This window comes from Podarcis melisellensis (genome assembly GCF_964234715.1).
Source record: "Podarcis melisellensis genome assembly, chromosome: 7".
Taxonomy (NCBI): domain Eukaryota; kingdom Metazoa; phylum Chordata; class Lepidosauria; order Squamata; family Lacertidae; genus Podarcis; species Podarcis melisellensis.
Window position 1 is genome coordinate 49,126,466 of NC_138539.1, and position 13,659 is coordinate 49,140,124.

The 13,659-nt window shown below is 39.5% G+C and overlaps 1 protein-coding gene across 4 annotated transcripts in view; it reads left to right on the forward strand.

Annotated features, from left to right (window-relative positions):
- The window catches only part of GNAL (G protein subunit alpha L), a 169,747-nt gene that overhangs the window by 119,922 nt on the left and 36,166 nt on the right, over positions 1 to 13,659 (forward strand). For all 4 annotated transcript variants that reach the window (XM_081918106.1, XM_081918104.1, XM_081918105.1 and 1 more), the window contains one exon: positions 13,492 to 13,589. In XM_081918106.1, the coding sequence (XP_081774232.1) occupies positions 13,492 to 13,589 (98 nt within the window). The remainder of the gene's footprint in view (positions 1 to 13,491; positions 13,590 to 13,659) is intronic.

Genomic DNA, 13,659 nt, shown 5'->3' on the forward strand with positions numbered 1-13,659 from the left:
GTTGCAGGAACGCCAGCTGAAAGCCACCTTGCTTTGCAACATAATTCCCTTCATACTCTTTTTACTGATTTAAGTGATCTTCACATAGTTACCAGGGAGCAGAACTGCACTGCTGGCCCCTTCCCTGATCTTCACACAGTAGATGTGGGTATTTGGAAGGGGAAAGGCTTTTCAAATCGACCTATGTGTGTATGGGTTTTCATCCAACATACATCCATTCCAGGCATGCGGATATTGGAGGGGGAGGGGTTCCGGAAATCAAATTATGTCAGGTGCAGCGTTAGAAACTCAGATTTATAAACTAATCACCAAATGGCACCTTAAACATAGGTTATGATCACCACAACGGAATGTCCAGGTGCCGTTTTTCCCCAGTGGGACTTACTGTTATTGTTCATTTAATTTCTATACCACTTTATATTAAAAAATAATAATCAAAAAGTTGTTTACATTAAAACAGGAGTAGGCAACCTAAGGCCCATGGGCCACAAGCGACCCATGGGTATCATTTAACCGGCCCACAAGCCACCCCCAAACCGAGCCGCCCACTCAGCGAGTCCCCACCCGCTGTGCTGAACTGGTGCGGTGTGGGGACTCACTATCGTGGTGCTAGAAATAGTGTCTTCAATGCTCAGACACTGAAAACCGCGTCTGCGCAGACACAGATGCCGAAAATCGTGTCTGCGCAGATGCTGGAAATCACGGCCACACGCACGCGATCTGGCCCACAGAGGGATCTCTGCTAGAGTGAACCGTCCCAGGCGAGGTAAATCTTGCTGCCCCCTGCATTAAAACATATAAAACACCATAATGACACTTTCTGAGTACCAGAGGAGTTTTGGGATTGGCCTCGAAAGCTTTAGTCATGAAAGAAAATAGATAAAATAACTTTGTCTAAGTATAGCCTAATGACTCTAAATGTTGATGATAAAAAAATGCTTTCTGAATTGTCTCAGCAGCAGAAGTTACTTTTTAATTGTTCTGTGTTTACATATCACTTTTGTTGGGAGAACCACCTTTCATTATTCTGCTGGCAGTGTACACATTATTGTTTGCCAATACAAGTATCCATTAAAAAGCCTCAATGTGCTAAAAGAATAGTTGATGCTTTCTTGAGTTAAAAATGAATTATAAACAAAAATCGTAAATCAGCTATGAGCAAATTAAGAGTCTTGGTTTGGGATACTGTATGAATTTTACATTTGGTTCGAATACATGGAAAAAAACTATCATTAGCTGATTTATGCATGCCTGCAAGATCCTGGTTGCCACTTAAAATCGCTTCTGTGTATTTGAGTCTCTACACTGCTGCAGAAACATTTTGAATCAGCTTCCCATTTAGTTTGGTCAAGTTGGTGGGAAGTATGCATGCCATTGTTGTGTTTCTGACTCTGAGGGCCTTATGTTGCAAATCCTTGTGAATAAGCAGATTGAATTGTACACATTCCACGAGTCCTAACTCCATGGAAGTTGTTTTTCGCAGCAATCATACCACCACTGGACATCTTTGAATCAGTTCCATGTTGTGGTTGCTGTTTCAGTAGTACGTTTAGTTTAAAATCAGATGGGAGCTTTGATGTTTCAAAAAGTACAGTGTGAGAACAAATCACAAAGGCTTAAAAACATGGTGATTTATTAAGCAGAGCTATAAAATCCATACCGATATGACACCTTGTTGTGCTCTTTGCCTGAAACTACACTGCATACTTAGACATCTATAATCTAAATAGAGCATTAGATCAAGGATCAGTGAACAATCAGTTAATACCAAATCATTGTATGTTTCTCTTGTCCCAGCATGCCTTCTGTTGTTGTATTATATTGTATTTACTACCTAAGAGAGAAGTATTGATTCAGTGAGTTGAATTAGTACCTCTCAGCCTACTGGGGCATACAGAGTGAGGAGTTGGAGGGGCATCAGAACTCAAAGATGTTCCTGGTTGCTACTTTAGAAGTCATGTTGGCAGTGCTGTTCATCTAAAAATCAAGTCAGTGATATCATTGAACTTCAAGATTATACATAGGCTTAGTCACACCTCCTTAGATAAAATCCTTTCAAGCCAACCCTTTTTGGCATTAGAGTGGGGGACTTATGGGAGCAGCCAGTAAAAAAAAAGTTTCAAAATTTATTATTATTATTAAAAAATTAAATGGAAATAAATGATTGGGGGAACCCTTCAGCATCACAGCAGGTGACTTTCTTAAAGCAAGTTCTGCGGGGCAGATGCAGGCCACAGGTTGTCCACCCACTGATATAAGGAGTATGTAATTAAATATGTATAATCTGATTAATGATGTCCAGAATTAATTTTTAATAATGATAAAAGTGATATTTGTTTCAAAGCAGAGAATATATCATATAGGACAAATATTATAGGTCACCAGTGGTAGAGACTATGATAAGTACAGTGAGTCTTTTTGTCATTGTGTTTAATGCTTTATTTTCTGTAAACTATTGCCATCCAGGTTTGGGTGGATGCATAGCTGTCAACCTTCCCTTTTTTTGTGGGAAATTCCCTTATTCCAGCGCTGTTTCCCACTGCTTCCCACTGCTGTCCCGGATTGTTAGATATCACGTTAACTGTCCCTGGGACAAGTAAGGCTGCTGATCCCTTATTTTCGAGGCTGCTGATCCCTTATTTTCAAATCTGAAAGTTGACAGGTATGGGTGGATGAGTAAGGTTTCATTTTGCCCAGGAATATCATGGTATCATTAAGGTGCTTTTAAAAATAAATGGATTTTGTTTATATGAAGAAATATATGACAGAGATCTCCCATGTTATTTGGAAACTTATTGATGGATTGATTAATTGAGCAGCAGTCCTATGCTTGCTTATTTTGAAGTAAATTGTATGTATCCAGTGAAATTTACTGCAGAATAAGCAAGCATAAGATTGCCACTCAAGAATGGCAGAATTGAGCTGTTTGTAACTAATTAGCAGTTAACGTAAGAATATGAGAGTACCACTTCCAAAATTAGAAGAAAGGGCAAAAATTTTAAATGTTAATTTGGTGACTCACATATATTTATATATGGAAAAATATTCTAAATTGAGTCTTCCAACTCATTTTGAATATTCACATTTTTAAGAAATGCCATTTTCTGCTTTTGTGTATAACTGAGTTTTCATCCAGCATGATGACAAATCAGATTGCATTTCCTAGAACACATAAGAAACTAAGAGCCTGATAGATATTTAAAAGGTGTGCTCACTCTGCATTTTGATAATATTCCCTCCAAAGTAAAATACAGAGAGAAAACCTAGAGTACTATAGTACCATTTAGTTTTCGGGTTCAATTCAAAATGCTGGTGTTTACCTATTAAGTCCTGAACAGCCGAGACTCTGTATTATCTTACGGAGTTCCTCAGAACCCTTGAGACACAGACTCCCACCCCATTATGATCTACCGGAGAAGCCTTTCATTAGGAATTGTGTAGCTGCAGGTCAGAAAAAGTCCTTTATGGTCCCAAAGGAATTATTGTCTTTACCAGTTATTATAAATCACTGTAAAGGCTTTTCATTTAGGCAGGCTTTTGAAGACTGCTTTTGTAATATATTAAAACTTTTGTTGTTGTTGTTAAATTGCTTGAGCTATAATGTTTTTCATCTAGGACTGCAGCGTTTGGTTATGTAATGGCATAGATTGATTTAAAAAAAACCCTTTTGATTGTTGGTCAGTAAATTTTACATATTATTTTTAATATAGGTATCTAGGTTTGAGGAGGGGTATGTTATTTGACCACTCAGTCTGTGTTCTCTCCCTCCACTCTCTTTAATAAAAAGAAGGCACAACAGTTATCAATAACAGGTAGCAGCTCCAGAAATGTAACGCTGCCCACTTGGCTTCTCAGAAGAAAACTCTTTGACTCCTTCTTATGGTTCACTTTCAAGCCAAACACTTTCGAGCACAATTCTCAACTTTGACACTGTAGAAATGATCCTGAAAGTATAGGTACTTGCAAAAACTTTAGGGATTCTCCTCTCTTGCACAGAGTATGCATGCTTCACAATCATATCAGTTGATTAAAACTTAAATAATTAATATTTCATTGAGTACAGGGGTACCTCCGGTTGCGCACAGGATGTGTTCTGGAGCTCTGGTCAAATCCCAAGCTGTGCATATCCGAAGGGGCCACTTCTGCGCATGCATGCGGCACATAGAGTGCCTCTGCGCATGCACGCACAGCGAAACCCGGAAAAATACTTCCATGTATACCACGTTCACATCCTGAGGTGTGTGTATTCAGAGGTACCACTGTATAAGCTCCAGATTTTATTTTTTTGTTGAGTATGAGTTCTAATTTCATCCCTGATTTTTACTGGGTATTTCTGATATACTGGTTGGTTGGTTTTTATCTTGGTACAACACCTTTTTCTCCATTATGAAAAATGTCAGTCTTAAACACACTTACTAAGGACTAAGCCTCATTGGGCATAGCAGGACTTACTCCAAAATATGCATACATAGGATTACACTGTCTAGTAAATTATAGATGTGAAAAAGAACAATTATCGGAACTTGGGAAGCTGCCTTATACCATGTTAATCTTTGATCAATCTAGTGCAGCATAACCAGTGTTCACTGTCAGTGGTTCTCTAGGTTCTCTGGCAGAGGTTATTTGACCTAACCTGCTATATGATCCTTTAAATAAAAAAACCAGTTGCCAGGGATGTACCTTCTGTTCTCAAGCCATTGAGCTATGGTGCTTCTAGACTGTGTACAGTGGTTCCTGGACGGCTTAGTTGTCAAACAAATTGGCTTCCGAACACCGCAAACCCGAAAGTACCATATTTTTCCGCATACAGGGCGACCCCTATTTTGAGGGACTCCAAATTGAGGAAATGGGGAGAGATTGCCCAGAGTTGTTAAGCTTGGGGGGGGGGAATTCCAGCAATCGCTCACATGCCTGACCACCACTGCCAATCGCGTGCATCAATAAAGCCACCAATCATCTGTCCACTCACTACCAGCAGCCACTGATCTCCTGCCCAATTGCCACAGCAGCCAATCACCAGCAAACCTTGCAGCAGCCACCAATCACACGCCCAAACAACGCTGACAATCTCCTGCTCATGGCAGCCACCGACTACCCATCCTACTGCTGCACAATCTGTGTATAAAACGACCCCCAATTTTTTGCATTTTTTAATAATAAAAAATCTCTTGTTATACACGGGAAAATACGGGAAATGTTCCGGTTTGCGAACATTTTCCAGAAGCTGAACGTACGACACAGCTTCTGATTGAGTGCAGAAAGCCTCCTGCAGCCAATTGGAAGCCGTACCTTGGTTTTCGAACGGTTTTGGGAATTGAACGGACTCCCGGAACAGATTAAGTTCAAGAACCAGGGTACTACTGTGTCTATGTTTGGTGATAAAGGGGGGGGGGAAGCGTCTATGTCAGTTTCCCAGGCTTCTATTTTCAAGCTCATATTAATTTTGTCCCTTTCTAATAGGCTGGGTGTATTTGATTTCTTTTCTTTTCTTTTTTAAAAAGTCCAAAAACTGCATGCAGTTGAGTGTCCAGTGTAGATGGATTCTAAGCTGAAACATTTCCTGTTCCTAACATTTATCATATCTATTCTCGTTCTTTGTTACTGAAGAAATGTTTTGCATGAAATATCCATCTAGTTTATAAGAATAAAGTATTAAATGATGGCTAGTAATATTATCAAATGAACTTACTGGCTTCTGAAGAGCTATCTTCCTTAACAGTAATTAAGCAGTTACTGAAATCAAAAAGGTTTCAAATATAACTGAATTTCTGAATTGTTAATTTCTGCAGTGTTGTAACACTAAGCATCAGTGATACTTTATGTGCTTCAGGCTGCAAACCTATACATACTTTCCTGAGGAATAAGTCCCGTTGACCTCAGTGAGACTTACTTGAGAGTAATATATAGGATTGTAATGTAAAAGAGGCTGAAAATGCTGTTCTTTCTTTGACTTGTAATAAAGATTATATGGTATTTTAATTAAATGAATGGAATTAATAAACTTTGTAAGAATTTTTGTTCTGACTGCCTAACTTTACTAACATTATTTGTGCACACAAAACTATTTACAAGACAGTAAGTTTTGGAGCTGGGAACTGATTAAAGCTTTGAGCTTATTAATTATGCTTAAATATTTAATTAATTTAAACTCCCATTATCAGTATGTATCCTGGCTTGAACCCCAAGAACCACAATCAGTTTTCTTCCAGGATCTCCTACCACTCTTTCACTGCCATCCCTTCATCTCTCTCTTCTCCACCCTCCAAGCAAGTCCAAAGGTTGGGCATTCCTCCAGAACAGCATTTGGTGCAGCATGGGGAATAGATTGACTAGATTGGTTTGTCTGGTGGATATGAACCTTGCTTACAGAGCAGGAAGTAGGATGTGCTTGCACTTTTCTATGCCTTGTCAAGAGAGAATGTAAAATTCACCATTGCAAACTTCATAAAATAATGTCGCAGACTGAAATGTGTAACAAAACTCCCCAATATCTTTACTTACCATTCTCCAAATTTTACTGTAGCTAAACTCAGAATAAGCACAGCTTTGGACTTCAATCCGTTGACATTCCCTCAAATTCATGGACCTTCCCTCCATTCATCAAATTGGCTTCTGCTGTTAGATAAATCTGCATATGCTCCTTTAGGGGAAGGGCAAAGCTCAGTAGTGTATCATATGCAGGGCGGGCCTAGGTGTGGCCCTCAGGGTCTTTTTGGCAGCCCTCAGCAACTTTGATGCCTCCCCCCCCCCCAAGCCCTCACACTGCTTTCCCAAAGCTGGATAAGGAGGTCTGGGCTTTGGGAAGGAGCTGTGGGGGTTCTGACAGGGTCCTAGAGTCCTCCTTTCTCCTTACCAAAGCCTTGTTAGCACTTTCCTAGCTTTGAGAAGGAGGCGGGAGAGCTAGGACCATGCCAGAGCCTTGAGCCTCCTCTCCAAAGCCTAGCGTGCATCGCTTAGCTGGCTTTCAAAAGGCAGCACCAAGGCCTGAAGGGGAGGATCAAATTTTGGCCTCACTTCCCTGCCCTACACGACAAGGCAGTGTTCAGCCCATGGTTTCTGTGTCAAAGTACTCTGTGGCCCACTTGGTATGAAAAGTTGGGCCACCCTGCTCAATCGAAATGATCTCAAATGGAAGGAAATTAGAATGACCTCTTCCTTAGGTATTGGGCTAGTTGAACAATTGGTCTGAATGTACAATTCCATATCTCTTACTTATGTATCACATTTCTAGGCTGTACTTCCTTTCAAGTTGCATACATTGGGTTGGCCCACTTTTCCTCACAACAGTCCTTTTGATGTCAATTATGGAGATGGGATTCCAGTATACACTTCCACTGCAGCACACTATAGCTTTTATTTGTTGCAATAGACTGTGATGGCCAGAAACCAGCTTGGCAAAAATTAAAACAAATTAATGGAGAATAGGTTTGTCTTTGAGCTATTGGACAGATAGATAAATGTACAGAGGCTGAACACCTCCAGTTACTACATGCTGCGGATAAACAAGGGATTACCATTAACATCATACCCTGCTTGTGAGCTGTCTACAGGCACTTATTTTATTGACTACAGATGGAATAGTAGATTAGGGAGACCTTTGGGCTGATCCAATGAAGCTGTTAAGTACCTATTAGAAATAAACACAAATGGTTTACTTGAGTGCCATTACCAATGTGTATGATTTCACACAGTGTATCTATGTTTAAATTCTGTATCTATAATTATATACTTTGATAAATCCATCCACATGCTTATAAAATAGGATGAAGTTGCAAATAAATCTACTTGCTGAAAGAGGAATGTAAAAGGACATGAAAATGAGCCCCTGTTCACAGGCTTATGGAGTAACAAAGGACAGTTGTGTGTTTTGTTTATGAAGGTGTATTACGTACAGAAATAATTTGTTTCATCAGACACTTGCAGTGGCATGGCATGGCAGTATTCTGCTAGGAGTTGATTACGTCATACCAGTCTCTTGGACCTACACAAATACATCCTGAGGAGGAAAGCGAGAACACTGTTTACTGACTCTCCAGGCTAATGTTTGACACATCAAATCACTTTTCTTAAAAGCTCATAGTACAATTCATCAAGTTGTAGATGTGATGAGATGTAATGGAAACAAAATGACCTTGCGAAGAATATGTAGAATATTTAGAAAATTAGGGACAGGGCTACTTCTGTCAGTAGTGATAGCTTTCACTAATTAGCAAGGGTAATTGCATGATTATTGCACACCTAGAAATTATTCTAGAAAAAAGGCCTGCTGGGGGTAGAGATAATCTTCTCCCAAGGGTTGCCCTCTTAATTAAGTGTACACTAAAGCAGGTGTACACAGAGACTTTGAACATCGTGTTAAGCAGGTCCCTTGGCTTCCAACTTGGCTATTCCTAAATGTGTTTTAATGAGTGTTATGTCTCAGGTTGTGTGCTAATGAAGCTTTTGTTGTAAGTTGTGCTGAAAAATTAAGGGAGAGAGATTTATTTGCATACTACAACCCTCTTTGTTTGTCTTTGTTGCTAGCTCAGTAGATGGGACAGTAAGCTGCTGTGTCTCCATAGCAAAATACTGTAAACTCCTTTGAACAAACCTGTACATGCAGCATTGAAAGGTGACTGTGTTGAAGCCATAGGGGACATTTCCTGTCTTCTAAACAAAAGCATGATTATCATGGGAATCTGCTTGTTTGTTTGAAATATGAGTGTGTGGATATTTATTTTAGATTGTGTTTAATGCTGTGAAATACTTTAAAAGAGCAAAACATCCAAATCAAATATGACAAGGGATGCAGCAAATAGACTCTGAACTACGCATTTAGCATTGACATTTGATTATATTAAGTGTTCTTCTTAGGAGAATGGCTATGGAGAAATTATGCCCTGTTCATCCATGGTCTGTTTGTTACTTTAATTTGGAGGAAGAACATGTAAGACCTATTTTCAGGTGCCTGTTTTCTGTGATGTAGGTGCCAGCAACCTGCCATAATGTATTTACCATGTCACTCAACTCAGTTGATGTTGTTGTCACATTTAGGGGGCAATCCAATGGCAAGATGAACCAGGTTGAACATCTTAGGATGCAGCAGATCTCTAGCTCAGTCAGCTGATTCCTGGCTCCCCAACCCTGGCACAGCCGATGATACACCAATGTAACTTGCTAATCACAGATCAGTTGGCTGAGAAGAGTCCCCCAAAAGGGCATGGTGGGGGCAGGACCAGAGAGGGGAGACTTGGGCTGCATATGAAGCCTGTTCAGCTCAGTCACATGACCTAGCAACCTAGCATATTTTATAGGCTTGTTTTCCCTCTGCCAAGCTTAGGCAGAGCAGCAGTAGCAGTCCTACTGCTGAACAGGGTTTTGATCTAGTGTAACTTTATGCCAACTTAATTTGCATTGTATTGCTTTACACCAGCTTCTTGTGTATAGGATTGCTCCTTAACCTCTCTTAGGCTAAATCATGTCTATGTTAAAAATGTCAAATGTTTGAGACAAATTATCACAGATTTTGAACTTTTTACCGTTCAGAAAAATAGCTATATTTTACCTCCATATTTTACCTCTAGGTGAGCAAACAATTTTAACACAAGAACTTCCTAAACAAAAGTACCTCTAGGTGAGCAAACAATTTTAACACAAGAACTTCCTAAACAAAAGTCCCTAAAAGAATTATTCAAGACAGAGAGCATTCCTGTATGACCTCTCTTCTTTTTATTATAATCAGCAGGACCGTCTTAAGCATATCCAGCGCCATGGTGCAAAGCTCCCTCTGGCAGAGGCCCCCCCCCTTTCCCAGAGTTGTTGACCTTTTTTAGGGAGGACGGCGCTGCTGGAGGAGGCAGGCAGTGGCTGGAGGGGCAGGAGGCGGAGGCTGGACATGCCACCTCCTGGCTCAACTTGCTGCTTTGTGCTACGATGGCCATGGCAGATGGAGGCTCCGGGTGCAGCGCTGCTTCGGTGCGGCATGGTGGAGGCAGGCGAGGGTGGCGAGCTGATGCCAGGGGAAACCATGTCCAGCCTCTCCCTCTTCCCTGGCGCCCTCCAGAACTCTTCCCTGGCGCCAACCTCTATGGGTAAGACGCCCCTGATAATCAGTCATGGCTGACCACTAGATTTCATCACAATCTTTAAAGATACACTCACTTTTAAAGTAGATGCATAGGTTAATGGACAAGTTTTCCGCCTTCAAAAAATAGGTTCTTGTAGGAATAGTGACTGTCTGAGCATTTGCAGGTGTTTTCCAACTTCAATGCCACCAGCCCAGCCAGCCTGGTCAGTGATCAGGAATGGCATTTAGAAATGGTGATGGTGATGGTGATGATGATGATGGTGATAATGATGTACTCAATGTGCAATTATTTGAATGTTGAATAAGTTTGTTCTAATTATAAGAAGGGAAAGACAGTTTACTGTAAAATAATAAACAGTGCAGTGCCTTAATAAATCTCTGGGAAGAACTATACAGTACTCAGGACATAATTATTGCATACTCTTGTTGTACGCCGAGGATGTTTATGAGCAATACTAAAGCATCTGCTCTGAGCTGCAAAAAGTCTAAATTAGGAAATGTGAGAGTTTACCAAGTCCAGCATTTTTCAGAGTTATGACTAACATAGTAGGAGAGAGAAGACACAGTCCACATAGTTCGAGGCGGATTGCTGCTTAAAGTTAAAATCAGTTCGCACACTTCTAAGAGGATGTCCTATTGAACTGAGTGAAATGAGACTTTTGAGTAAAGTGACTGTACTTTCAACCTTGTTGTTTATTAATGCAGCCACGTGAATCCTTTAACAAGTAGTTCTTCTATACTAATGTCTGAGGTTTACCTATTATCAAAAATAACACTGTTGAATGGGCATGTTTCCTGAACTGTCATTCTTCGTTCCAAGGGCAGGCTCCTTTTCATACTGAGCTGGAAAAAAGTGTAGCTTTTACTATCTTGTGGGCCAGTTGGATTTCTTTTCTGTTTGGACATTGTTCTTTTGTGATGGCCTTTGGCTAAACAAACTGAATAATTATACACTGGTAACTTTTCTGTGCTTAAAGCTCACAGATCAAGCCCAACCTTTTATTTAGCTCACCTCTTCCTAGGTTTTTAACCTATGTTCCCCATCCAGCATGGTCCTTCTAAAAAACAAAAACAATTATTTTTCCTTCTGAAACACTTGCCTACTCAACACTTCTCGACCTCCTGGTTCCCGCCCAGGACTCTACCCTTCCACCTTGTCTCTTACCCAGGGCGCAAACTTAACAAATCACCTCCTCAAATCTCACAACAAAGAGAGTTCATGGAACCTGCTGACCATAGTCTCTCTAGGCTTGCTTTTATGGGCTTTTTGTAGTTGAAGAAAACATTAGCTATCTTATGTTCACCTGAGGAAAATCCGCTTTTTAGAAGTACTTTTATCAATTTAAATTTCACCTGTGGTGTGAAAGGGCAGTCATAGTTAAAAAGAGAAAAAGCAGCCACAGCAGTGTTTTTTAAAGGATTTTCCAAAGTGGTTTAGATTTCAGTCTGCTGCCTGATCATATACCAAGGCATTACTGATCAAACATGTTTGATTATGTTCAACACAGAATAAATCAAAACAACAAAGCATTGTTAAAAGGGATGTGATTTTAAAATGGTACAGAGTTAGAGAATTTGCCTCCAGTCAGACACAAACGAACACCTAAGTCAGAAATTTAATAGTTTGAAATGTCTTTTGCTAACATAGGTATGCAAGCGTTTGAACCTTTCCAAGTGATGGTCTCCTCTTCTGAGTGGAATATTTTATTCTGTTTTTAAAATCAATAAATGTTTACTTTCTAGTGAATTGATTAATTTTCCATAGAATTCTGACACTTGGATAAACTAATATGAGCACATCCTTTCAAACCATTTAATTTTTAAAAAAAATCTACCAACCTCTATGTGCACTGCATTTTTCCCCTTTTGTTTGAAGCAGGAAGTCATTTTGGAGCTGAAGGTAATGAAATTCTTGAGACCTGATCTAATGAGTAATATGTAAAAAGAATTTTTCCTTACTAAAAACCTCACTAGTTGTCTCTCTCCCCCCTCCCACTTTCTTTTTCAAGAACCTGTTAACTTTAAAGTAACATCCCACCTTCTGCTAGGACCTATGTATGACTCAGGGTGAAGTTACATTTTAAATGGAAATTGTGATAGACAGCACCTATAATTACAGCAATTTTTTATCTGGCTGTTTGAACTGTCAAGCTAGTCATTGAGTGCATAAAGTACTAGAAATGGTACAGGAGGTTTATACATACATTAAATTAATCTTTCAGAGCAACTTGACTATTTAAAGCTGAAATATAGAATTCAGAAACATTTCCAAGATATTTCTAAAAAGAGAAGGGATAGAAGCAAACTTGTTCTTTCATATTTTATTTGTGTTGATTCACATGACCAACTTTATTTTATAATTGCATATGTTTGAAGTTATAAACAGTATCACGTATTAGCTGTCGTAAATAGTAATGTGAATGCAGTATTCATCAAGAACCATTCTCTTTATCATCACCTGATTGTGTGAATTAACTCTTCGGAATGATTCATGTCATAATTTGCATATACAGAAAATATCCATGTTAGCCTGTCTCAGAGTAGACCCATTACAAGCGTTCTTCTGAATAAAAGCTAGTTGAATGCAACCAACAGTATTACATATGCTGATGATTCCGTTTTTTGGAAACCCAGGGGGAATATTTTTTTTGAAGGTGCCTTTACATAATAAAGAATCCAAAGTAAAAACTTAACAGGAGAGGAGGCTAGCTTCAGATCTTACCTAAGCTCTTAAGTGGTATGCTTTGTCTGCGAAGTACAGGCAACCCCTGATTTGCTCAGGGGTTGCATTCTGGGTCATTGCGGGCCTGCATGAAATCACATGCAATTGAAACACCTCCGTTCTGCCCTTTTAGTGACTTTTTAATGACGTTTCTGGGTCACTTCCAGGTTCAGCGCTGTGCACGTGTGCACACATATCAGTCTCACCTAAGACAGGGGGGGGGTGTCCCTGTATTTGATGCATCCCTCCAACCCATTGAAAGCCCATCCAAAATGAGCAAGTGAAATGATGTATCTTTTTCAAATCATAACATAAACAAGTCAAATAAATTAAAACAGTATACAGTTTTTTAAAACCACAAAGAGGTGTCACGTTAAAGATTTGATTTTGCTGCAAAAATATGCATGGCTACGCTCCAAAGGTTGTTGTTCTTGACAATAAAATTTAAGTTCAGAAGTTGAGATATGGCTCAGTTCTTTTAGGCAGAGAGCATAGTATCCTGCTTGCGGTTTACCAGTATTGTAACTTCTTCCATTTTTGAAAGGGTGCAACAACAACATATTTGGGGGGGAAACAGTATGTTGGGGAGCTTCCTGGACCCCTTCAGAAGAGTTTAGTTAATTATATCTCTTTCTATATAAATATGAGTCAGAATTCAAATATTTCATCAAAATTAATATGTTATCACATTTCCAATTTTCAGGAATTCTTTGAACACGCAAAAAAGCTCTGGGACGACGAAGGAGTAAAGGCATGCTTCGAGAGATCAAATGAATACCAGTTGATTGATTGTGCACAATAGTAAGTGCTTCTTACAGAATTTTCCATAGAATTCTGACACTTGGATAAACTAATATGAGCACATCCTTTC